This window comes from Nesoenas mayeri, assembly GCF_963082525.1.
Source record: "Nesoenas mayeri genome assembly, chromosome: 2".
NCBI lineage: Eukaryota > Metazoa > Chordata > Aves > Columbiformes > Columbidae > Nesoenas > Nesoenas mayeri.
The window spans coordinates 38752925-38780244 of record NC_137543.1 but is presented as its reverse complement, the minus strand read 5'-3'; the positions used below and the strand labels follow the sequence as shown (position 1 = coordinate 38780244).

At 37.5% G+C, this 27320-nt stretch overlaps 1 protein-coding gene across 2 annotated transcripts; it reads left to right on the top strand.

The window, feature by feature from the left end:
• YTHDF3 (YTH N6-methyladenosine RNA binding protein F3) lies at nucleotides 1-23569 on the top strand. Of its 2 annotated transcripts, XM_080340725.1 has the most exons (5): nucleotides 156-327; nucleotides 2346-2370; nucleotides 7708-7793; nucleotides 9179-10771; nucleotides 21621-23569. In XM_080340725.1, the coding sequence occupies exons 1-5, from the start codon at nucleotides 304-306 to the stop codon at nucleotides 21642-21644; spliced, it is 1752 nt and encodes a 583-aa protein (XP_080196851.1). In that variant the 5' UTR covers nucleotides 156-303; the 3' UTR covers nucleotides 21645-23569. The 2 variants fall into 2 exon arrangements, with proteins under 2 accessions (XP_080196852.1, XP_080196851.1); XM_080340726.1 differs by lacking the exon at nucleotides 7708-7793 and having other exon boundaries at nucleotides 1-327.
• The last annotated feature ends 3751 nt before the right edge of the window (nucleotides 23570-27320 follow it).

Genomic DNA, 27320 nt, shown 5'->3' with positions numbered 1-27320 from the left:
CGGAGGGGGAGCGGAAGGTCAGGGCGCCGCGGAGCGGAAGTGGGAGCCGGAGCCCGTCCGCCATTGTGGGGAAGCGGAGCCCAGAGCAGGGGGGGAAGTGGCGCTGCGTCCGACCGGCCGGCTCCTTCCAGCGGGAACCCGATCGGCGGCGGCAGCGAGCCCAGGCGGCGGCGGCGACGACAATCAGGCGGCGGCGGGGAGGAGGCGGCGAACGGCGCGGCGGGCGGGCGAGCGGCCCCGGCGTGCGGATTCACTCGAGGCCCAGGCGGAGCGGAGCGAGGGGATCGCGGCTCCCCGTGAAGAATGTCAGCCACCAGCGTCGACCAGGTACCAGCCGCGGAGCGGGGAAGCGGCCGTCCGGTCCCTGCCCTTTCCTTTTCCCCGGCCCGTCGCTAGCCCCGGCGGGGGGGGCGGCGGCCACCTGCACCTTCCCTCGCCGCCGGGGCGGCGCGGTTCGCGGCCTCCTCCTTCCCTCCCTCTCTCCCGCCTTCCGTCCCCGCCGCCATGGGGAGCGGCGATCAATCGGAGCCGGCGGCGCCTGGGATGGCGGGCCCCTTTCCCGGCCCCGGCAGCCCCTATTTATAACCGCTGATCCGCGCCAGAGCCGCTCCGCCTCCCCGCCCGCAGGGCCCGCCGGCGCTCAGCCTCGCGCCTCCCGGCCCGCCGCCCTGCCGCCTGGGCCCCGCCGCCCGGCCCGGCTCCTTTGTGTGTTCCCTCCCCGGCCGAGCCCCTCCGGCCTGCCGTTCCCTCTCTCCGCTCCCGGAGCGCCTTGGGGCCCGGCTCCCCGCGGCGCCCAGCTCTGGCTCCTCTCCCTGGCGCTCCCCTGGCTTCTCGTAACCGCATCCTTTCTCTTCGTGCCCTTCTGTCTACTCACCCACTTACTCTCCCCACTCTTTCCCCACAGCCGCTACTTCTCCTGGCTGTTCTCATCTGTCCTGAGTGCTGTTGTGCACTTTTTTAGTTGGCTCTTCACAGAGCTTAGGGTCGTTATTTTTTTTATCTTTGCTAGGCCTCTGCTGCTTTTTCACTCTGGTTGGAAGTTATTCTGTCTTGATCTCTGCTTCCTCCGTGGGCCTCTGCCACTCCTCAAAAGTTTTGGCCCTGCAGTCTTCTGCCCACTTGTATTTTTTCTGTGTCTTTAATGTTTTGTTTTTTTCTGTCTCTGTGCATGCTCTCCATTTCCTTTTTATGCAATTATTTCTAGCTTGGTGATCTTTAACTTTGCATTGCTGTTTTCCACGAAGACTGCTTCTTCCCAACTTTTTTAGTTCTGTGTCTGTTGTTGGTCTTTGTATGCCATTGTGTCTGGAGTAGATCCATCCCAGAAGATGAGTTGGGTTTTTTAAGGTTACAGAGATTTTTCTTTGGTTTTGGGAGAGGGAGGTGACCAACCAGTGCAGCTTTAGATTAAGCAGTGTTAAACAGTCTTATAATAACTCAGATGCAGATGCACATGAAAGATGGAGGTGGTTGCTCCATGAACTCTCAAACCTCTGAATACTGAGTTTTTCAGGACTAAAAGTTGTTAGAGTGATGGATCCTGGAAACCCACTCATGATTAGTTGTACGTATGTGAGAAGATGAATTAGATTTTCATGGACTAGCATTTGTTTTTCTAACCTATTTTATTTTGCTATAGAGGAATTAAGGATACTGTAACTTGTACTGTAGCAGTGATTCTTAGTGCATGACAGATTAACGGTGTTTTGTAATGACTAATCCTAAAAAAAAAAAAATCCTCCTTAAGGTATTATTTCCTTGTGTGAAAGCTTCATACAGACTGTATCATTTTCTCACTGTTAATTGCCTAGGAAAGGAACCCACAACTACTAGTTGAGCTTACAACATCACTGTATATTCCTTTGTATATCTAAAAAGCAAGGCATTGTATGTTATTCTCTGATAAGTACCCATCAGTCAACCTAAAAGATGACAGATGATAATGAAGTTCTAGTAGTGGCGGTATTCTTAGGCTACTGTCTTTGTTCTTTTACTTGTATTTTGAGGGGGGGGTAGGGAGGGAAAGGGCAATTGAAATTAATTTGTTGTTCAGGTTTTCAACACCATTTAAGCTTCACATGCTGCAAAAGACTAGATTATTTCAATGCTTTTTTGTGAAATTTTTCTATTTTTAAATTATTTTGATCAAGGTTTTATAATATTTTATATTATAGTATTCTTATATAGTATCATAATATTTTATAATAACATGTTTTTATAGTATTTGAAACTGATTTTTAAGTTGAAAAGAGCAGAATTGGCATAGAAATTGAATTATCCTGAAGTAAACATTAGAGGATTCTAACTGAACTTGTTTTGCTTTTTTTCCACTTTCCTATATACAGAGACCTAAAGGACAGGGAAACAAAGGTAAGTTGATTCTTGAATTTCTGTATAAATCTCTAATATTGCTGTTTATTGAGGTTAATATATCTTCAGACAAATGTGGGAAGAGAATGTAGTTATAGGATGTCTTTTATTTTAGAGCAAGACAACAGGAAATTGTGTGCCAAAATGTTACTTCCCAGAATTTTTACTGTGGCACAGTGGTATATCAGTTTAAAATGTTTTATTTCGCAAATAAAGATTAATATCAGAAGTTTGACAATAACATAGCTATTTCTTTTTAGCTGACTTTGTAATATGCTTGTTTAATATCTTTAACAGTACACCTTGGGCCTTTCTGTGCAGTGCATAGAATCAGTGTGCTAGAATCATCAGGAAGAATCTTTTGAACAGCTTCCTTTGCTTGCAAGACAACCACCATGTGACTAGTTACTCATATCTGTGAACAGTGTATCACCTTCCTTATTCTCAGAAATTTTGTGGGCTTTTTTCATTTTTATGTCAGCATAGAGTGTTTTCTTAATGCTTGTAGGCCTTCTGCTTTTCTATTTTTTTCATATTTCTGTCAGCATCTTAGTTTTTAAATACCATACTCAGTGGGGTTTCTTCTCTCCCACAGAAACAAGGAACTACCTACCTAATATTCTTCTCTCTAAAATTCTTGGCAAGTCTGCCGTAAACAATATCTCAGATTATATCTTGCAATTTAGTTCTGGTCTGGAATTTGTTATCTTTGCTATAAAGGCTAATATTCTATTTGGGAATTCTTTTTGTCTAATCATTCGTGCCCACTTAACTCTTAGGTGTACAGCAAGCTGAGCTATAGAATAGCAAGTACACAGCTGCTACCTTCTTGTGTTAATATGCTTATTATTTCTTTATGCAGATAAGAAACTTTTTTTTTTTTGAGCTCATGTACTCTTTGCTCCCCACTGTTCATTATGTGAACTAATCTAATTGTTTTCTTTGAACTGTCATTTAACATTACCCGCAGCGTACTTATTCTATTATTCTGTGAATTGGCAGATTATCTGCTTCCTATTACGTATATCACTTACAAGGTGGCACATAATTCCTGAATCTTGCTGAATTTGGCCTGTTCCTTTTAATTTCTCTGCATTCAGAGAAAAGTGAACTTGTGTTTACCTTCCTAGACCTTCTCAGTTTGGTCATTCTGTAATACTCTTCTCTCACATTCTAATTGTTCCACCTTCCCCCACCCTCAACAAACTGGAACTTCTGTTTTTGTCTTTGAAGTAGTTTGTGTTTATACTTTCCATGTTGCCCTTAAATGAGAAATCTGATCAATTTTAGCAAGTAGTTTGTGGCTTCACATTCTTTGAATTACCATATCTCAGTTTTAGTGAGGTTATTCAGATGCACCTATTAGAGAATCATACAAGTAGTTTTTAAAGTATACTCCATATATATGAATTGGAGTGGAAGTACTAAGTATTTCTATTTGGGTATTATGTTGCAGCATGTTTAATAGTGAAAATGCAGGAGTCAGCTTTACTTTAACTTATAGCACACAAAAATATGCTAACATAAATAATTTGTAAATGCTGCAGAATGTTTGAATCAAAACATATGTCTAAGTTTGCTATGTAAGGAAGAGATTTTTGCATTTCTGAACTTGGATTTTTATGGAGTGCATCCTTTTAAATGATGGATACTTACAATTTGTTCTCTTGCTGAGAATATAACCAAAATGAAAACTATAGTGAAACAAAGCAATAATCTCCTGCATTCTGTTAAATCATTTGGTATAACGTCTATTTAAGGGAACTAAATGATGATTTAGCATTAGATTAAGGGGCCGGGAGATTGAAGATTGTGGCACAGTAGTTGGCTTTGGGTTAGAGACTTTTTCAGGAGGATAAATTAAGTCAGTATCAGCAATCCTTACTTGACCATCTGTTAGCAGACTGTAATTCTTTTCAGGTGTCATGATGGGTCCGAGCTTAAAGGACCTTGAAGGGAAGATATGATACTGAGTTCACAGACTAACCTGAAGTTAGTTCTGTGCATAAGAATCATAATGTTAAAGAGGATGGTAAAAAGATTACTGTCTACATGTCTTGTAGAGCAAATGAGAGAATGTGAATGAACAGTATAAGGGGTGAATGCATTAAAATAGAGTATTTTTCCATATTGAAACAAAATATATTAGAACTGTAAATTATATTGGAATGTAGCTGATTTGTATTGTCTAGTAAAATGTTTTTGAGGCTTTATTCTATTTGATTATAAATTGGTGCACTGTGCTGTTTCCCTTGACCAGAATTTGTGGGATTGAAGTTCTAGTGTGTAGAACAGTACTATTGATCTGTTGTGTTGCATATTTGTGCTGGTGTTTTGGAGATTTGAATGACTAAACTGTCCTGTCTTTAAAGTTTTCTTATTCTAATTGTCAACTACTATACAGTTGGCAGAAAACATAGGAACTGATATAAATCAAATTATGTCTTACAGTGGTGTGGAAAAATTGTCATTCTCAAAACTCCCTCTTTCTTTTTTTTCCACCCTGTTCTTTTGTTTGTTGTGCCAATGTATCACACCTGTGATAGGAAAGTGCTGACTTGTGTTTACACACACACACACATAAATATGAAATTTTGGAATTTGTAGTAGGCGTAAATGTAAGCATTAGGTTTAAAACACGAATGAAACGTTTGTGTTTCTTGTAGTTTTTATTCATGTTAATTAAGGTGCAACAGCTTCTTGTAATGAAAATTTTATTCTTGTGTCTTTGGCCACAATTTGTGCATTTTGCAAGTGGTTATTCAGAGGATAGGAGCAGTTAAAACAACGTAAGCTTTAAATTCCTTAATTTGATGAGTTGTTTCTTGCCAGTGTCTAATTACATTTTAAGTTTTCACAGTGTTTGCGGAAGTATGCAGTATTTTCAGGATTGGATTGATACAGATATTTTTAGTAACTGTAGTTTAGTTTCAATTAGTATTCTTCATCACTGCCATGTTCAGTTGGAACACTTAATGTGAGATTTTTTTGGGAATGAGGCATGCATCTTAAATCTGTTTGCTCATTAAATATGTGTGGGCTAGGTTCTTCATTGTTAACACATTATGTAAAGTTAGAATGAAAAACCAAAGAAACACGCTTCTACTGATTCTCTTTCACGGGGAATGTTTATATTTGCTAGGAAAGTTGTTGGTATAGAACTATTTTGTGTCTCTGACTTAAGAGCTCAGTACAGAATAAATAAGAAAATACATTTACAAGATTATTCTGTGTTCATTGTAATGGCAGACCAAAAATAATTCTGTCTTAAGTGACCTTTAGATACCTCTGAAACAATAAACACAGCAGATGCATGTTAGAAATTAGCTGTCAGTATGAAGAGCTTAATTTTGATAGCCGCATGTCAAGACTAGAATGCTGTTTATTCCTTTATTTGTGGTTGCATGCTTTTAAGAAACTTCTATGCCTCCATCTACGTTTTTAATTATAACAGAATTGTAGTTGAGAATTGTGCTCTCCACAGTATTTGGATGAGTCTAAGCAATGGACATGACATTGGCAAAAGATTTTGAAGCTCATCCCATGTGTGACTGGGCCAGATATAAAGAGGAATATAGTGTTCCAGCTCATTAATGTGTTACCATTGTATGTAAATTCAGGATGATTAATGACCTTAACTAAAACTCTGTATGGGGCACAAATATCCCAACACCTAATGTTAATTTGAATTTGGTATTTAATTTAGAAATACTATTCTGTCAAGTTTTAAAACTCATTGTGCTCACCTAGGCTGGTCATATTTGGCTGTAACTAGTATACAAATGCACTGTGCCAATTTGTAATAAGTGAAATGTCAAGTGTTCTGACTTTTAAATCTCCAGGAAGATAATCAAAACACAAGTTGGTTTCTTCCTTCCCAGGTATTTGCTTTGAAAAAGAAAAACCTGGTTTTTTTATGTTATGAACTTTCATCTCTTCTTACTGCTCTCTGAAATGAATCTTTTTTTCCAGAATTTTGGGTGTGCTTTGTGATTATATCTATTACTTTGTCATTCTTTTCAGCTGAAACTGAAGACAGTTTGTTTTAGAGGAGTTGAAGTCAAATGGGGAAAAAAAAAAAAAATTTGAGATGACTTGGTCCAGGCGCTACTTGGTTTACAATGTGAATTTTGGGTGGCAAAAAACCCCTGGAATGAAACAGTCAAAATCCCACTCTTAAACACTACCTCCAACAAAGCTGAAGGTTTAGTTACATGGTTGTATATACTTTTCCGAAGCTTTTGCTAAAAGAGGGAAACCATGGAGTCAGTTCTTAACTCAGTGTCTCCAGCTGTCAGAAAATACGATGTTTTGTTGTAACTTCTGCAGTCATGGTTTCTCAGTGCAGCTTACTGCTGATCTCTGTAATACTATGTGGTTGTGTTTGCTGTGTGGTTTGTATTTTTTTTTCCTTCATTGAACCCATTTGATAAATAACAAAAGTGTGTTTGGAAAAGCAGTAATATATTTTTGTGAAGAAGTCTTCACCTTCAAGTTGTGTAGTTGCAAATTGTTGGTTTAGGTTCCTGTTCTGCTTTGTACTGTGGGAAACAATGGAACTTAGTAGAAGTTTGTGCAATTTGACTTTGTTTAAATAGTAGCCTGGGGGAGGGTAGAGAGACATTTCAAGTAATTTGGGCAGCTGGAAAATCCCAGGTAGGTGTAATGCCTTAGATGAAATGAAGGGTAATAGGAGGCCAAGAAGAGCAGGTAGGAAGAGATTCCAGCATATAGTGGCATATTTGTTGGGAAAGGATTGTAATTACCCTTGGGGACTTTAGCTCTTGTTTCTGTCTTGCTTTGTATGCTCTAACATTCAGAGATGCTGCTAATGCAGTACAGTATAATATTTATGTAGGAAATACAGAATTAAATAGGCGAATAGTGGTGCTCTTCGTGGTTGTCTTAGGGGGTAACTGGCTTTCCTCCTGGCAGGATAAAGCTGTGTGTTGCAGCTTTCCCTCAGCCTTTTGAGTATCTCTCATCCAGTTGGTCTGCACATTTGCACTTGGTCTGGTATTTCTGGAAACGCTCGATTTACTGCCTGTGCAAATAAGATGTGCTTTCCTCTGTCTGTGGAGCTGAGGAAAGAATAGTCAGGAGTAGTCTGCTCTGGTTGCCATCTTTCCAGAAATCTCCTGAGATCTGATCGGGATCATCAATAGGATGAGCTATTTTCTTTAAATTTAACAAAGTGGTGTTTAACAATAATGTATTCAGTCTCAACAAAGTACAGGTAGAAGTATTTCAATGTGCAGATGATTAAGAAATGTTGCCTAAATTAAAAATGCAACATACATCTTTTAGAGAGTATACCTAATACAGATTTACTTTTAGTTTCAGTACAAAACGGTTCGATTCATCAAAAGGATGCAGTAAATGATGATGATTTTGAGCCATATCTAAGTAGTCAGACAAATCAGGTAAGTGCACACTGTTTACTATCTTGAAGTTAATTTTGGAGTTCAACTGACTTCCAGACTTAATTAATTTTTGGATGATATTTTTTAGCATTACTTATTTGCCTGAATATCTGCTGAAGTATGATTTTATATCTTATCATGTCTTACACAATATTTTAAACAGGTAAAGTCTTAATTCTGGAAAAGACTCAGTTAAAAAACATGTTCTCATATCTCCTGCTCTTGTGCTTCTGCTCTGACTTCAGAAAGATGCAGGTACAAGAAGCTTGAGGAAAAAAACCCAAACCCCAAAACCAAAACAAAAACCCTCAAACAAAACACCACACCTTAAATTTACAGTATCTATTGGACGCAGTTCAAAACAACAATTTCTTTGGCTCCGAGAAAACATTAACTGCTTGGACATAGTTTCCTTTGAAGTTGGTAGAAGGAGCTGTGAGTTGATGGCATAATAGATTGAAGCTTAATATTACTATGACTTGATATAACTTATGCAAGGAAGCTAATGACTTTCAGATCTGTGAATTGTCTCTGTAATCAAATGTTAGTATTAATTTAGTTAAGTTTGTAAGTTGTAGTGGTCTTGAGAGAGGAAGAAAGTACAAATTATTGAAATGCTTAGGGAAATTTGCTTACCTTCTCATTTTTTTCAAATAATACAGTAAGGAGCCATCAGCTAGAGGATGATAATGTGCGGTTTTTCCTCAAAACATTATTAGAAATCATGTGGGGGTAGTCTTTCAAATGCCTTGGAGCTTTATCTTAAGTAGTAAATTCTGTGATTACCCAGGACTCTTGGGAGTAGAATTTGAATTTAGCTAGCAAACTTCGTTTTACTGGCCCACAGATTGTACTTAATGCCCATTCCCAGTAGTGTGGAAATGTTAGTTTGATTTGTGTTCCACCTGAAACAAACAGGCATCCTTTTCACTATAGTATTCTGGCAGGTGTCTCCAATTAGAAGTGAGAAACTTGACAAAAAAAGTAAGAATACCGAAACTTTAAATCATAGTGACAGCTATTTTTCTGTATTTATGAAGCTGCAGTCATTACGACTTTTTTTTTTTTTTTTAATAGCTTGTTATTTTCTTGATAGTGTTGACATGTAGGTATTTTAAGCCCAGCTCAGTAACTGAAAAGAAAGATAATATATTACAAAAAAATGAGCTCTTCAGTGTTTTGAAAAGGTCTATTGAGGAAAAAATGCCCATGTCTAGCAGATACCTTGTTTACCTTTTATGTTGAAAGGAGTGGTGAAAGTTACAAATGCATTCATATAATACTTAAAATGTTTTAGACTGTATAATGCGGGATTTTGCTTGTTTGTTTTTTTTTCTCCCTGTGCATAATTGCCTGCATTGCTGATTTGTTTTATTTTCTTGCAGAGTAACAGCTATCCACCAATGTCAGACCCATATATGCCTAGTTATTATGCTCCATCCATTGGATTTCCATACTCTTTAGGTGAAGCAGCGTGGTCAACTGCAGGCGACCCTCCAATGCCATACTTGACAACTTATGGACAGATGAGTAATGGTGAACACCATTACATACCTGATGGTGTATTTAGTCAACCTGGGGCATTAGGAAATACCCCTCCATTTCTTGGGCAGCATGGATTTAATTTTTTTCCTGGGAATGCAGACTTCTCTACATGGGGGACAAGTGGATCTCAGGGACAATCAACGCAAAGCTCTGCTTACAGCAGCAGCTATGGTTATCCACCTAGCTCTCTTGGGAGGGCCATAGCAGATGGACAGGCTGGATTTGGCAGTGATACTCTGAGCAAGGTGCCTGGGATTAGCAGCATTGAGCAAGGCATGACTGGACTGAAAATTGGTGGAGATATGACGGCTGCTGTGACAAAAACCGTAGGTTCAGCTCTGAGCAGTACAGGTATGACAAGCATTGCAGCAAACAGCGTGCCCCCAGTTAGCAGTTCAGCACCTAAACCAACCTCCTGGGCTGCCATTGCAAGGAAGCCTGCTAAACCTCAGCCGAAACTCAAGCCTAAAGGTAATGTGGGCATTGGGGGTCCCGCTGTACCACCACCACCTATAAAACACAACATGAATATTGGAACTTGGGATGACAAAGGGTCAGTGGTAAAAGCACCCCCGGCCCAAACAGTACTGCCTCCTCAAACTATAATCCAGCAGCCTCAGCCATTAATTCAACCACCACCACTGGTGCAAAGCCAACTGCCTCAACAGCAGCCTCAGCCACAGCAACCACAACAGCAACAAGGACCTCAGCAGCAGGCCCAGCCTCACCAGTTACAGCAGCAACAGCTGCAAAACCGCTGGGTAGCTCCTCGTAATCGGGGTGTGGGCTTCAGCCAGAACAATGGAGCTGCTAGTGAGAACTTTGGTTTAGGTGTTGTATCCGTCAGCTCCTCACCTTCTGGTGTGGAAGTGCACCCAGTGCTGGAGAAACTAAAGGCCATAAACAACTACAATCCCAAAGACTTCGATTGGAATCTGAAGAACGGACGTGTGTTTATAATCAAAAGTTATTCAGAGGACGATATTCATCGCTCCATTAAGTACTCTATCTGGTGTAGTACTGAACATGGTAATAAGCGCTTGGATGCTGCGTACCGTTCCCTGAATGGAAAAGGCCCACTCTATTTACTCTTCAGTGTGAATGGCAGTGGACACTTTTGTGGAGTGGCTGAGATGAAGTCTGTTGTGGACTACAATGCATATGCTGGTGTCTGGTCTCAGGATAAGTGGAAGGGGAAGTTTGATGTCAAATGGATCTTTGTCAAAGACGTTCCCAATAACCAACTGCGGCATATTCGCTTGGAAAACAATGACAACAAACCGGTTACCAATTCGAGGGACACTCAAGAGGTACCCCTAGAAAAAGCCAAGCAAGTGCTTAAAATAATTGCTACTTTCAAGCATACCACCTCAATCTTTGATGACTTTGCACATTATGAGAAGCGTCAAGAGGAGGAGGAAGCCATGCGTAGGGTAAGAAATCGATGTCATTGAAGTAGCTCTCCTGTTTTTTCTGGTTTTGGAATATTTGTTTTTCATACAACTGGGATTTCTGTGTGCGAGTGAGTCAGAAAGTGGTGCTTTTTACCTAAGGTGTCTGTACTTGATATAACTGGCTCTTGATGAAAAGGTTTAAGTTCTTGTGAATTGTTTTGTTAACACAGGCATGTGTTTAACCACAGTACTAACACAGGCCTGCTTAAGCAGAGTTCTGACATGTTTTACCCTTTGGAGTAAACAAAAACTGAATTGAGTGTATTACCTGTAACTAAAGTGTTCTAGTTTAGACTTTTATGGTTCTGGATGTCACAAAAAGGACTCAAAATTACAGGAGAAGCTTGCTTTATTTACCATAACATTTCAGTTCAAAATCTGCTTTAACATAATGTTAACAGCACGATTCAGTTTGTTTTTTGTACAGTTGGGAAACACAGAAGTGATACAGTGATGACTTGTACAGTGTCAGAATCATTTTTTTTGACATTTCTCATAGTGCAATTCCTAAAAGAAAAAGTAATGTGTAGTTAATTTCTGAAAAGTTTAGCTATGATAAATCTGGAGAGAAACCTTTAGTTTTGGAGGTGTTTCAGAAAACCAGACAAAAGAAAAAGGCATTTAATTTAAGCTCTTTCAGAGTACTTGTTTGCTTTTATTTTGTGTGTATTCTCCCTACTAAAACACTTGTGTTCACTATTTACTACATTATTTACTTCCAGTATATTTTTCTTTCCAGGCTTGCTAGTAACTGTAAATATATGATTTATCTCATGGTTAGACACGTTTCGGCAACTATTGTGCCAGTTAGATGATGTACTGATTCAGAAATAGGAGTTTGCATCAGTGCAGTTTGGTGGTAGTGCTCCCCATTCATCCTGTCACATCACCTACTGAATAAAAAAACCCCACAAAAGTCTAGGGTTTATGCTAATTAGGGGCCTGTGGGATGTGAAGTCCTGAACTTGTTCACTTTTTGAAGGTGCCACAATTCTGGCTGCGTAAGAATTTCACTGCTTCATGGCCTCCTTCTCCTAGGTTTCTAGTACTGCAATGGTTCCACCCCTTTTGTACATTCCTAATCCTTCTACACATATTACATCTCCTATAGACCAGTGTCGTGCGTACCCAAAATCAGTTTTGTAGTTTTATAGCACAGTTCTGCAATGAATTGACATGTTGGAAGTGTTTGCATTGTTTGGAGGCAAGATGCATATCTCAGTTGGGCGTGTAATGCCTTTTGAATTTTTTTTTTAAAGAGAATACTGAATGTGCCCTAAATCAGTACTGTTACTTCTGTGACATCTTGATGATGGGAGGACAGACCACATTCTTAACTAATATTCAGTGTAAGAGGAAAACTGCCCTTTTCAGGCTTTAGTACAACTTCACTGTGATTTTGGTAGTATTTCAGAAGGACTATGATTATCCTGTTTTTCTGCAGCCCTAATGTTTCATTATTGTCTTAGTTTTTCATGTTATAAGACACTTCACAAATAAATTGTTTGCTTCAAAAATATCTAGTTTTGCGAAAAAATTTGTCAAAGGAGTCTAATTCAGACATGACCTAGAAACTCAGGAAGATCGTGTGTTTTAATTGTGGTTTTGTTCCCACTATAATAGATGAAAGCCATGAAATGGAGATGGGGAACACAGATTTTTGGTAGTTGTTCTATGTACACTAAACTTAAAATTCAGAGTGCTCAATTCAGCATTTAGTAGGTCTCAAACTAGATGACCATGATTATGTATATTTGTGTCATAAAGTCACGTTACTGTTTCCTTTAATGTCTTCAGGGAAACACAGTATCCATATGACTCAAGTACTAAACTCTACCTTTCTCTGTTAACGGTTACCTTTCCCAATGCTATTAGGAGAAAAAATACTTGCATATTAGGCATTGATTCCTCTGCATCATACAAAAAATGACTAGAGAGCTGCATATCTAGTTGTGAGGTTTTCTCTTTGTAGATGGATCTGAGATATGCCTTAAGCAAACAAATACCTACTTAAAATGTAGGAAGTCCAAATTAAACTAATGACAGCTCCTGAGAGATCATCTTTACTATTCTTTTATCGGGTGTTGATTTTAAGCCTCTAGGTTTCTTCTTTTATCCCACAATATACAAATAAGCTGTTTATAAATTGTACACATGCAACACTTTTATGATTAAATAACAGTTTGGGAATGCAACAATTAGTATTATAAACTCTGGTTTCTGGTTAATTGAGTAATCCTTTATTTCCTAGGCTTTTATGGAACTGTCTTTAAATTAGTGCACGTTCTGCTACCCGTAGCACTGTGTAAATTCAGTTCATGCCTGTTTGCTGTGGCACTCACATTGTTTCCGGTGTTTCTGTCATGAAAAATGTGTTCATTGCTGTTAATAAAATATTAAATGCATCAAGCAGTAGTAGTCATGTACATGTTCCTTAAAGTTCAATAAATGTTTTGTTGTTGCATAGGTGGTAACAAACTTTCAAACAGCCACTGATCTAAACACAGTAAACAGCATATGATTTACAGATTTAATTTACTTTGTAACTGTTCATCATTCCAGCTAACTTATTTTAAAGTAATTGGTTGTAAGAATTTAATCTTAACAACTCAGGGGAACCATTAATTAACTTCCAATATGACCTAGCAGTATATTTTATTAAAATATGTCAGTACACTTAATAAAAGTGGAATGAATAGTCTGTGATTAACATGAAACTTCAGTCACTTTACCATTTGTTAAAGGTTACTTGCAAATGATTATGAATACTCTCTTTAAGCGTAGATATTAGAACACTAGTGTCTACCACTATTTGATATGACCCCAGTTTGGGTAAGGTAGCTACAGTTGGGATTGGAAACAAATTTGTGCAGTAATCTCACTTTTACGGTGCAGATTCTAGTGTTCTATTCTAAGTGTACAAGTGCTGTGATCTTTCACCAAAGGAGCAAAGAAATCAACAATGTTTTTGATGAGTTCTGTCACTAGTAGATTGAAATAATCTGAAATTGCATTAGTCCTTAGTATGGGCTACTGCTTTGTGGTGTGAATGTGCATATTTGTTTGCAGATTATTTAAAATTGTGTTTGATTGCCTTTCAACAGAAAGCAGTAGCACAAGTATCTAAAAAAATGGAATGAAAATCTTAAAATATGCCATTTAAGAGCATGTAACTACATTAGGAAAATAAAGGGTATTGAAAGGAAAAAATCTGTATTAGTAAATATTCACTGAGAACCATTTACATACAAGGATCAAAATGAGATGTTGTTTTGATTAAATATGCAGTTATTGGTAGATTACAACTTCCTCACCCTCAGGCCATGGCTTGTTAACCTGCAATTACTTGTTGTCCTAGGACTTCTTTTGATGCTTTTTAGTGCAGAATTCTACTTTTGTGGCACGGAATGGGAAAAAAAAAATATGTTCTACATAATGGTAGAATGCTCTAGGTGGTTTTCTTAGTGAGATAGTTCAGAAAAATAATTACATTTTATCCATGGGAGAAGATAGATCAACACAAATATATACTGAATTCTTCTAGTTTGCATTTGGAATTTTTACTGCTCAGGAAGCCTTTAAATGGCAGGTAAATAAGAATTTAAAATGTTGGCTTTCTCCTGTTGTACTACAGATCTTGTAATAGGAGTGCTGATATAGCTAAAACTTTCTGACTCAAAAAGAGTAATTTCTTTTTTCCCTTTTTCTGGTACTACTGTAATTTCTGTTTCTCTGATAATTGGTTTACAATCAGACTGCAGTGTTAAGCAGTGTGACTGCTTTCTACTCCAGGACACTACTGACTTTATGCCTGATTTGATATTTCTTGAAAATATCTGAAAGGAAGGAGGGAAGTGAGAAAACATCCATTAAGAGAAAACCGAAGACACTTCCTCCTCCCCTTACCTGCCAACCATCAGCTATTAGGTTATCATGTCAAAATCAGACAAAGATACATCCAGAGTCCTGGTACAAGTCAAGAAAAACACGTGGTTGACCAACATTTTTAATGCAGTGAAATGATAGTTGTACCAGACAGCTTCTTAAAGTTTGCCTATTCACATCTAAAAGAGGTTCAAAACAGTAAATGAAACAGGTTATGGTTTTTTTTTTGAGGAATTTGAGCATTTCCTGTATGCTTTTGGTGTTGTTTCAAGGGCCATGATTTTGCAGTTTCCTTGAACTTGATGTGTTTATCCACAGTTTCCTTTTCATAAATATAAATGATATTGCAGGTCTCATGTCTGCTTTAAGAAAACAAAACCAATATGGTCAGAAAGTAGAAACAGCAGGTAGAGTGTTTGCTCCCTTGGTAATTGTGAGATGAATATGTACTCCTGGTCTTGGAAGAAGATGATTATTTGGAGCTGGAATAATTTTAAATATACTGATTCAGAATTTTCAGCTCATGATGCTGTGTTATTTATCATGTCTTCATTTGCTTTTGCATCTCTAGCCTTTTGGAAACACTTAAACGACCTGCAAGTTCTTTTCTTATCGACACATGGATTTCAAATGTGCCCATTTTCTGTGTTGTTGGTAGAGTTAATTGTTTCTGTTCACAAGTAGTGGTTAGAATGTATTACGGGATGAGGACAGCATGGAGAGGTCTGGCTGTTAAAATATGGTATTGTATAGAGCGGTGGCTATGCAAGCGTTGAGTAGTGGTGCCTTTCTCCTGTGAAGGGAAAAGGTGGTGCAGCAGGGAAAGTGCAATATTGGACTGCTTAATGAAGGAAATGGAATGTAATTAAACTTGCAGGTGATCTTAGTTTATAGTGACACTTGCATGGATCTTGTAATGTTTTTTCTTTTTGATTTGAAATTCCTACCTGAAAACCGAAGCCTACAAAGTCCTGTTTACAGCGTGGGTTAAATTCTCTGACTCTGGGACTTGAAAGACCAGTTTCTCCTGTAAAATAGAGACTCCTATTGGAAAAAGCTAGGAATATCAACCATAGGGTTTACCTTAGTGCTCAAGAGATCAGTCATTTTTGGAATCTGATTCTTCAGTGCACTTAGATATGGAGGTAGCTGTCTAAGAGAAGACTTCAATCTTGAATTGAGCTGGATCTGTGACAGCTCCAGCTGTTCTAAATGTTATGTCTTAGAATTACTTCTTGACTTTAAAAAAACACAATTTTAAATCTTATGGAGCAAAAGCAGAACCTTGAGTATACAGGTATAGGTATTAAAATTCCTGCTACATCTGCTACAAAGTTGTCTGAAAGATTCTTCTCTAGTATATTTTGTAGGCTGTACAGTGGATGTAATTTCCCTTCCAAGGTTACTATGGATTCCCTAGTAGGGCAATTAAATATTGTCTTGCTGTTGTTGTCCATGGGCATTTGAGAAAGATTAAAAATGGTGTCAGTCATCTTTCTGCTCCTTTTGGTGGGACAGTGATCATCACTCAATATGGTTTCCATAGATGTACCTAGAAGCTATCTGTCAGTCTTCAAAAGCCAACGTTATACTGTGAGCATTGTTAACAAACAGTAACAAGGACCTAGACGCTTGATTTTTTTTTTTTTTTTTTTTTAAACTTGCTGAAATGGCTGCCTTGTACCTAATTAAAACCAGATATTTCAGTGTTTAACAATGTACAGGACTGAAAGGAAGCACTTGCTACCTGTAGTTAGAATTAAGTAATCCATCACTGAAAGTATCCACCTGGGAAAACAAGACTGGAAGGGCTTTTCTGGCTCATGAAACTCAAGCTTGGTTTTTGCAGAGCCTTTCCTTGTTGTGTGTTATCATCTGCTATTTTTAAAGTAGTTAGGTTTCTTTCCCTTCCTCTGTCTTCTGAATGTTTGTACCCTATTATTTAGTGTGCTGTGGAATTTCAGATGTGGATTAAGTTCTTATTGCCGTTATCATTACCACAATAAAATAATATGGTCTGTCCATGTTCCACTAACAATGCATCTGTCTGCTCCAATTTAAATTTAATTACCATTTTACAGTAATTTGTTCACATTTCTACTATTGCTAAGTATGTTTCAGAGGCTGAAATAATTAAAATACCCTCAAAACTAATAGGAAGAATAAATAAATTAGGAGTCTAGGTCTTGTAGCTTTTCAGAATTTCTTAATATTCATATGCTTGAAAGCCTTATTTCCTGTCTGGAGTTGAAATGATCTGCAGCAGCAGGGTCTTTGAGTATTAATTCATAAGGCTTACTGGAAGAAGGAACTGTTCTTGAGTTGTAAAACCTCATTTGACTTCCTGTGTTCACCTTTTTAATTTGTGCCTTGTAGTTTTCATATTGGGATAGGGAATAGAAGAAAATGGTGGTTGGTGGGGGTGGCATCTCCACAGGAAAAATTTCTATGTCCATGTAAGGCTTCTAGAGATCCTTCCTTCCCATCTTCCCAGTGTTTCCAGAAGTGCTTCTCAGTAAAATGTATTTAAATATTTTTATCTGGTTTTGAGGTGCTCTCTGTTTTCAGTAGGTTTACCTTCTCTAGTTTCGAATTCAAGAGTGAGAAATTTTTATTGTACGCAATCTTAGAGTTTCAGTAGTGTAGTTGATAGTAACAGCCAATGAACTCCTTGTCGTAAATGGAGTAAACTATTTCTAGCATATTTCAGTTTTCTCAGTAATCTGTTTTTCATTGTGGTTCTCAAGCACTGAGGTCAATGTTTGTGCTGTCATAGCTGTAACGGTACACCGGGGTGCAATAAACTGCAGAGTATGGCTGATGCTATTAGTAAATGCGATTTCATGAACTTTGCTGTGGCTCCTTCTCAGCAGCTCTCCAGCTGTCTGTTCTGCCCCTGCCAGGTGTTTCTGCCCACGCAGCGGAGTTGGCAGCAGAGATGTGTGCCTGTGCCTTGCTTTGCAGAATGCAGTCTGACGTGTTAGCTTACTTTGCAGATGAGCAGAGTTTTTAAACTGAAGATTAAACTGCAGTTTGCAGTGAAGCAACTGCAATGTGCTACACATTGCCTTCTGAAGCTGGGGTGAGGATGCTACCTCTTGGGAGAGGGGCAAAGCAGACAGCTTCAGGCATAAACATTTTAACTATTGCATTAAAATGCAAAAGTTTGGCAAAATTCTAGGGTTTTTTTTTTTGCAAGTAGAGCTGATTGTGCTGGAGGCGAGTGTGTGTGGGAACTATCTGCAATTTGCCTGTGCAACTTTACAATCCTGGGTAGCTTTCAAAATGGACACCTTGAAATGCTTGCACTTGCAACTGCTATTAAAACAAAATGAAAAAACCCAAACCAAAACAAAAAACAAACAAAAAAACCCACCCCCCCCCCAACCAAACCAAACCAAAAAAAAATCAAAACAACAACCAAACAAAAAAACCCAAAAAAACCAAACAAACCCCAAACAAACAAAAAAAAAATAACAACAAAAAAGCCCTTTCATGTCTACCTTCCTTCACCTTGAGCTTCATTTTGTGGGATCTGAGAAGAAAATAGAGCTGAGGGCTGCAGTAGCTTTTTGTTGTTAGGCTATCATTCTATCATTTACATTTTTGCTGCTTGAAATGAGGCTTTTTCATTTCCCTTGTGTTTGAGAAAAGATTCCAGAAGTCAATGTTGTGTGCATCTCAGTAGTTTCTTTCAAATTGGATCAGGAAATGTTTTTGTTGCGTTGAATTTTGAAATTTGATTAGCATATAGATTTTGTTAAATCTGAGGATAAATTACATTGCAGCTACTTTTCAGCACAGGATCATTTGGTTAATGTGCTGAATTCAGAGAACTGAAGTCTGGAAATCAGTCAGCCTCACAGTTCAGAACAAGTTGTACTGTTAATTCCATAACTTTGCACTAGATCGATGCATGTTTTGGAGGCCCCAGTGTTTTTAGGTTCACTTTCACTTGGTTTTTGTCAGTTTGTATAAAAAGTTACCTGCATGGTCTGGCAGGTGTTTTTAACCAGCTGATGCATTCCCATGTAGTTATAATTCAAATGGTACCTAATTTCCACGACCTGCTCTTAAGCTCCCTCTAAAGCTGGGGAATGTCACCTCAACAAGTTCTGAAGTGAAGCTCACCTCTGGCAGGGAACTTAACTTGACTGTAGAAGCTTTTTATCTGAGAGCATTGCAAGAGCTGTGGAAAAGGCTTTGCTCATCTGAATATAATAAATAAGAGATTTTTTTAATGAAAGGGAAATGCAGTGGAATCCAGTCAGTTACACTGTAAACTTCCTCTGCTCTGATGCAGGAAACCTGCTGGGGGTAAAATCTTCTGCTACTTTGTCTGTAATAACTTTTTGATACAAAACCAATCAAACAAAAGCTGTCCAATGTAAAACTAGGAAGAAAAAAAAAGGCAACTGCAAAACAGAGGAGGAAAGCTTTTTGAGATGAGTAAAGGCAGTGGTAGTGAGTGTGATCTGACTTAAAAGGAAGGGTTTAATTTACTTTTGAGTGTAATAGCACTACCTGTGTTTTGAATAAATCAGGATTTTTCTTTGTCTCTTTTGCTGTATAGGGTGTCAGATGTCACTGATATCAATATCTAAAGAAAATACTGTGCACTTGCAAAATGTCAAGTTTGTATGTCTGCTTTAAGTATTTAAATATAGGTGTAGTGATATGTAACTTTGAGACTATAAGGAAAGGTGCACTGGTGTGGTTTTAAAGCATTTTGCTCTGTAGAATTCAAAATGCACATGAAATTTGTAACACTTCCTTTGTTCAATCCACTGGAAGAAGGTGGTCAGGATATCATTACCTTTCTACTTTGAATTTTTATGAACTTAAATGCATTTTGAGTTCAGGAGCTACACAAAGCACAAGGTTGATTACTGTGCAGCAGTTTGCAATGCAGAGAGAGGCTTTCTGGACAACTTGGCTCAGTGGTTACAGATGGAACACTTGCAAATGGGAAGGAACTGATAATTTTATTTGTATGTAGGTAGTATTTAAAATTGTGAACATATTGATATTTCGTTATTTAACATCACATTTTCTTAGGCTCCTGCTTAATACTGGAGTAGTGTTTTTCAGCACTTTGTGCAGTTCTTTCAGTTGAATTCTGCTAATAGTAGAGGAATAATCTGAGATGTGCACAAGCAGGCTATTTTTGAATGCCTTACATGCATAGTGAGGCATGAGGCCAGGGATCATCTCTTGTCAGCTTGGGTGTGCGCTGTTAACATATCAGTTTGAATTAATGACTGTTACTATCAGTCTCAAATTTTAAACCCAGTATCTTACTATGCAAATATTAGTTGCGTTTCTTTGAATTAGGAAAAAAGATTTCTAGCAGAATATTGCAATTATCACTCTTGTGTTAAATAGACTGAAGTTCTGCCATAGAGAATGACCAGTCTTAGATAAAGAGCTGATGGGACTGTGAGCAAGAATTCTGTGTGAGATTTACTTTAGTCTTATAGCAACTCAGAGAGCTGCTTTGGAGAGGATTACCACCAGCAGCTGTACTCTAATAACCAGTATAAATTTTATGTATCCTCTTCTTTCATTATAGTGTCTTTTTGGCAGAATTTATTTGAGTCCATATGCCAATTAGGACTTTTCCTAAATAGTTTCTAGCATAATAAAGTTTCAGGGCGTTATCAGAGTGGTTTTGAAATAATGGTTTAAATGACTCCTGGTTTATTTTGGTTTTCCCTATTATGTTTATATTCCACTTATAACATACTGGAAATGAACCTACCCATCTTCTGTGAAGGTATTTTAAAACATTTATATAATGTGCTCAGTTGTACATATTCAAAAAGGGAATGCTATTGGAAGATAAATTCTTAGTTCCTTAGAGTCAAACTACAGTGTCTTTTTACAGTCTAGAAGGTTTATAATGAAGGTAATGAGATAGAGCTCATTATCTGCTTTTATTTTTTTCCTAGAGGTAGTCATAATGCCTAAGTGTATGTTTATCTTTGACAAATTAGAGAAAATGCAGGATGTTAAAGCACTGAAAATGTTATTTACTCTGTTAGACTTGTAATACAGAAGAAGGATTTGTTAGTGGCTGATAGAGAGACAGCGCAGTTAGTATTTTAGCCCTTAACCATGCCAAGTTGTTTATCAGTGTTTGTATTACACAGACGACATCACACACTTTGTACCTTTACACCAAATGCAACATGTCGTGATGCTCTGAGGGCTTTGTAGTGAATATTGTCTTGACTGCAACTTAGGGTTGCATTCAAGTGGGCCTTTTCCCAGCCATTCCTACCTCACTGGTTTTGCATTTTGTGACTAAAAGTAATTTCTAAAAAAAGTATGATGGCTTTTTTTTTTTTTAATTATTTTTCTTGCCTTTCGAACCATGTGTTTGTATGTATGGAAGAGGTGGTACTGGGCTAGCTTGTTCCTTTACCTTTCGATCTTAAGCACATTGAAACATTTTATTATAGTAGGCTTTGAATGAGATATCTGGGAATATGATCTTCACTTTTTTGGGGATATAATAGGTGGAGAGTAGATTATTTAAATGTTAATGCAGAACATTTTTGACAAATTAAGCAGAAGATTTAGGGTGCCTCTATCTTGCCTTGTTTGTAGGTCACTTGGTCTCCTTTTTCAGCTCACTTTGTGCAATACATTTTTTTGGAAGTGATTTAAAAGCAACATTGTAAAACCTTTTATTTTTGATAGCTGGTTTTGGAACATGTTTGCCTTTAAGTTTTATGTATACTTCTGTGTTTCTTTTAAAGAAGTTGACTTGAATTAGGTATTTCATATTCCTGAAAAAAAGTGAAATTTTTTCCTTGAAAACTTGTTGCCTGATATAGAGAAAATCCAAGCAATACAACCGCTCTGATGATAGGAAAACAGATAATGTTGAACTGTATTAATATATTATTTTCCTTTTTTTTTCTTTCTTTTTTTTCAGGAGAGAAATAGAAACAAACAATAACTATACGGAGATGTCCAGCTAGAATTACAACACTAATGATGTAGACTCTGGAAATGCCTAATATGTCTAAGAAGACGTTATTAAAGCTTTTTTCTGCTTAAGGTGACATCTTTGAACACTTTAACACAAAATTGACTCTTCTTGTAATGGTTCTCATCAGTGCATCTGCCCTTATACTCTCTCACCAAACACACTTGAGAACTGTACCTTCGTCAAGCACTTTCTGTCCTGAAGCTTTTACCAGTATCTGCTGTCTTTTGTATTTATGCATCCTAGCTATAAGGCACAGGAGACTGAACGAATGCAAGGATTCATTAACTCTTTGAATTTGTTAAATACTAACATTTAACCATTAGAAGTGGTTCAATGATGTGAGATTCACATTGCTTCAACTTAATTTTTTCTTTGTTGTAGTTTTTTTAATTGTCAGTTTTTAGCTATTCAACAGATTAAAAGCAAATCATGCCATATTTAGTCCTGGAGTAAAACTCAAGTCTAAATGTTCATGTGAAAATTATTGTAGTAATCTTTTAATATGGCAAAGCAACTTTAAGCTGCAGTTTAGCCAAATGAAACGTAACATAAAATTATATTAGAATGACATTTCCCTTGTTTCAAACTGTTTGGTGTAAGAGAATATTAATATGCAGCTTGGTGGGCACCACCAGTTAATGCACATTTCTTTATTTTTTTTCTGTAACATGTATACTGAAAAAGTGCATTTGTCTGAGGAACTGTTTGTTTGCTACCACTCAATGAATCTCAGTTTTGAGTAAATGTACCTCAGTCTAAATCAGACTTTTTATGACCTTTATAACTACATTTAAAATAATCTTTAATTCCTATTTCTGGGTGTTTGCAAGCCTGACAGATTGCTATCATGAAAGTGAAAATTTACTCCTCTAGGTGAATCACTAGCTAAATAAACATAATTCTTGTTTAGCAAGCATATACTTTGTTTCTCAAATTTTTTGTTTCATTGTCCCAATATCCAGGTGTCCTTTCCCCTGTTTGAAAATATTTGGAGAAAAATACTTTGATCTGTGGAGATGACGTATTCATGGTCAAGTTAACACGATTTTTGTTAAAACCACGGAGCAAGAATTTCAGAATATATATTAAAATGTGTAATTCTGTATTAGTTTTTAACTTCTAAAAATTATATCTTTGTTTTCAGTTTATATAGCAACACATTCTATCTGCTGGAAGAGAATATTAAAAAAAAAAAGTTAAGCGGGTATATTGACTGTAAAAAAAAAAAAATACTGAACAGCCTGTACCAAACTCCGGGGATAGCTTTCTCTTTTTAGAACAGCAGTGTAGAAGTCAGATGTGTTATACCTTAAAATAGCAATACCACATTTTATTTGAACATGTTTCATGTCTTATGGTCCAACACAGATGTTTATATTGTGTTTTGAGTCCTTCATTTACAGATTCTGGCAGTCAGAGTTCTGGAGCTTGAGTGGCAAAGGTTTGTTTTGAATACAGATTATTTTGCTATATTTTACTTTTCTCTCTTCCTAAGCCCCTTGCACTCTTCTAACCTTGCAAACACGAGAAGTTCAGTACATGCTCATTATTTAAAATATTGTTTGAGACTGCAGGGCAGCAGATAGGAATCTTAATTTTTACTGCCAGTTTTTGGGAAACTCCAAAGGGAAGCCACTCCTGTATTTTGGATAAAAGAAGCGATCTCACTTAAATGTGATTGTGTAACAAGTAGCAAGGGGGATGAGGGAAGGACAAGTGAAGTGCGTATTGTAAGAGGAGACTTACATGAAAGCTTCAAGCCCAAATGAAATTTGGCTTGAGCCCAAAAATTGCTGCTTCCATGCGTTTCTGGCTAACAGGTTTTATTGCTATTTGTTTCCCTCTGTTGGCTGATTTATGGATTACTGCCCATTTTTCCAGTTGTTAGTTTAAGTGGCAAAGGTCAGTGTTGTGAGTCTAAAGAATGTAGTCCTTCCAATGATCCTTCATGGAATGGATCAGCATGCTTCTGCTCCGTTACAAAAATATCTTATGAAAATGCACAGAAGTTTCCAGTTAAAAGAAAACTACTGGGAGAGTCAGGAATTCAGGAATTGGTTTGCATGTGCAACCATAGTTTGCTTTTACTGTAGTGTTCATATTTTTGCAGGCTTTGTTAGTATTTCCTGCTTTACCCCTAGCCTTTTTTATTCTAATAGCATGAGCATTACTCTTGGATTGAATCAAGCTTAGTATAAAATGGGAACATCACGCTGTTGCAGACTTTGAGAGCTTGGAAAATGAGACAGGATTGTGAGAAAAGGAGGTGATCACATTTAGAGAGCTGTGACAGTTCTTATACTGTTCCAGGATTTTTAGCAAACCTACAAATAGAAGAGTTTAATTCCTGATGGTGTTAGTCATGTTGTGACCGATTTGCTGACTGCTGGGAGTCTAGTTTGTGAGGCTGAAATTAAAAGGAATTTCATGTGCATATAAAGTGCTGTAAAAATAGTATATAATGTTGTAAAATCAGCTATGGAGTGCTGTACTAGTTAATGGACATGTGAAACTTTTAGCTTTCAGCTTCCTTATGCACGAGTTCTTTTCCTCCAGGAAGAAAAGGAATGGTGCTTAATATCTTAAATAAATGTAGAAATACATTTTTTGGTCTGATTTTTCCATACAGTGAAGTTGGTGTAATGACTGCTTGCTAATGGAGGAGTTCTGTTCTGATGCCTCCTCCTTTGTGTCAGCATTTGTTTCCTCGTGATCCATACTGAGCCAGTTCAAGATGTTTTCTGCGGATTTAATGGTCTGGGTAGTTCTCTGTAAGGTCAGATGTTTAGAAGGGAGGTGGTGGGAGGTGAGGAAAGGAGACTTGTCCTTTCAGAAGCAGGTATCCACTGTAGAATAGGCTTAGGTGCACTACACACTTAATGGGTTGGTGAACCAGAGATGCAGCAGAATGGTTAAAACTGGGAAAGGCTCTCCAAGAAAAAAAAAATCAATTGCATTTTCAGTGTAAGATTGTGGTGGTGCACAGTAAGATATGATGTTATCGCATATGTTTAGTGACAGCAGGAAGAGGGGAAAAAATACTGAGTATATATACTACTTTTTCCACTTCGAAGAGACCTGAGAATTCATGTAGAAAAGTTATTGCTGGAAAGGCTTGTCTGACCAACACAAGTGGGACAAACTGAAGTTGTAGGAGCTGTGCTAACCTTTGAGTGTCTTTTGACTTTGTAACATCAGCATCATTAACATAGGGTTTTTTTAGTATTTGATTTTGACAAGAAGTAATTCATGTCAGTTGAATGCTCAAGTTGCTGGCTTAAGGAAAACATGGGCACTACTTTATTTTGAGGGACTTGGATTGGGGAAAAACTCCTTATCCACAACTAGACAAATTTCATTACTTCGTGTCTCTTTCTGTTCCAGGCTTAATTTATCAAATATTTGCTTCTATACATCCTCTTGCTCTGTTCATCTTTTTGGATACTCTAGCAGTCTCATAATGCACTGTCTGCAAAATTCAGATACAAAAGCTCCTTGCCAAAATGATTCTCATCCCAGACAAATCTGTGGCACCAAAAAAAAGATAATGTTAAGCTCTTGGTCAGGTGCTAATAACATAATATTTAGGAGGAAGAATCTCAAATATTTTTCATGGTTTAGTCAAAGTTCTATTTTGAAGTTGCTTTCTGTTTCATAGGAAGATTTTACACACTTGAAATATGTTCCTTGAGAAAGAAGTTTTAAATAAATATTTTGATGTGCATCTTTTCTAGCTGAAACTGAGTTGAAGCAACAGTGTTTTGAACTGTGTTTTTTGAAGTTATTGGTGGCTCTTTCACCAGAAAGATATTTATATACTTCAGCTGATTCTAGTGCAGCAAAGATCCAGTGTGGACTGTCTTTGAGTTTTCTGCAGCACTCATTTTTAAATCAATAATTCTAGGCATTCAAACACAAATCACCCTTTAGGATTTTATATTATTTTCGAAGCCATTTGAACTAGTTTTTCCTACCATTTTGCTAAGGAAATACATACAGATTTTTTGGTGTCTTGTTTATTGTTTTGCCAGGTGAAGAGCCATATAATATACTGATGAATTAAGAGAGATTAAGAGACCAGCTCTTTTCAGTTGAAGCAAAACCTTTTTTTAAATTTTGTAGGTTTTTTGTGTACGTTCAAGTATGATAACTCAGATGAGAATTCTTTGGCATGAGAATTGACCATTTGATTTTATTTAATCTGCTTGAAAGTTTCTGTGAAAGTACCCTGTTTGCATTTTTATTCTTTATTTATTTTATTCTCAGCCTGACATATCCACCATAGTTTAGCATGGGAAGGGAGAGGAAAGAATTTCTCTATGGATCAAAGGAATTTTAAGCAAATGAGTTTGGCTTCATATAAAATTAGAATATTAGTGTGCAGTTGGCATGTTGTCCTCAAAGCATCTGTCCTATACTGTCTGTTCTACTTTATATATTTTAATAAAGTGCATTTTAATATGATGAATATGGACCTTTCAGTTCAAAAAGTTAAATTTGTATCCTCTTTAGGCTTTTGACAGTATTTCTCTTCCCATAATAATCCTGAAACATTCTTATTAATAAAGTGTCCAGGGATATCTAAACCAAATATTATTAATAAAACTTGCTGTTTATTAATATAAGGGGATGTATGTATAATGTTTGTTTGTTACCTGTTCCTTTCTGACCTTGTCCTCCTTCACAAGTGGAAATCCAACAAACAGAAGTCAAACACCAGTTAATTGACTCCTCCAGACAATTTCCCTATGTATTTCGCAAGAAGCTGTTTTGCCACTTTGGAAGCAGAGTGCGAATGGTTAGTGGATCTTCAAGCATTTTCCTCCAGAAGTCTGTGTTCGGTCAGATGTTCAAGAGCCAATGAATTTGTTACTCCCGCCTATGTACCACTCCTTCCCGCTTCCCTGCCTTTTCTAGGAAAACTCCACTGTCCAGTCTTTTGTCTGCTGCTCCGTTTGGATGCTCATGGGGGAAGCCTGGTGTTGGATCCTGTTTTCACCGTCTGCAAAAAAGTTTTCTGACTTTATTTTCTCCTCTGGACAGAGGAAAACTTCTGGCTGAGTTTAGCTTGTCTCAGTTTGTCTCAGCCTGTTTGCCACAATGTAAATAGAGAAATAATTGCTTTAATAACCAGATGAATTCAGTCTCCCATGTGGTGTATGCCATTTTTTTTAAAGTTAATTCTGCAGCATTTTTGTTCAGAAGATAGAAGGGGACATTATTTCATTAGAATTTTAAAGGGCATACAGATTTTTTTTAAATATAAGGGTCCACTCTAAGTGTTCTTCTGAATTTTAGTGGTGGTGGTAACTGATGTGTTAAGTGAGAGTTTATAAGGTGTTTGCACATCCTGTGTGCATTTGCACTTGTCATCTTAATACTGAATTAACTTCCTTTGCCTGTAAAACTAGTTTGTAACACTTGAGAAATTTTACTTTGTTATTTTGAATTTCATCTACTCAGAGGTACTATTACATTTAATCTGCCTGCACAAGTTTACATGCATCTTAAGAATGGAGTGGATGTTCATGTAAAATTAGGTACTCTAGAATGATGACTGTGTTTTAAGTTGAGCTTGTGGGCTTTCAGATGAACAAGCTGTCTTGATTTGTGCCCTCATATGTGAAGCATTACACTTCAATA

Coding starts and splice junctions, on each gene's coding strand:
- YTHDF3 (XM_080340725.1), top strand. CDS start 304: ATGTCAGCCACCAGCGTCGACCAG. Junction 328..2,345: donor CAGCCACCAGCGTCGACCAG/GTACCAGCCGCG, acceptor TCCTATATACAG/AGACCTAAAGGACAGGGAAA. Junction 2,371..7,707: donor TAAAGGACAGGGAAACAAAG/GTAAGTTGATTC, acceptor ATTTACTTTTAG/TTTCAGTACAAAACGGTTCG.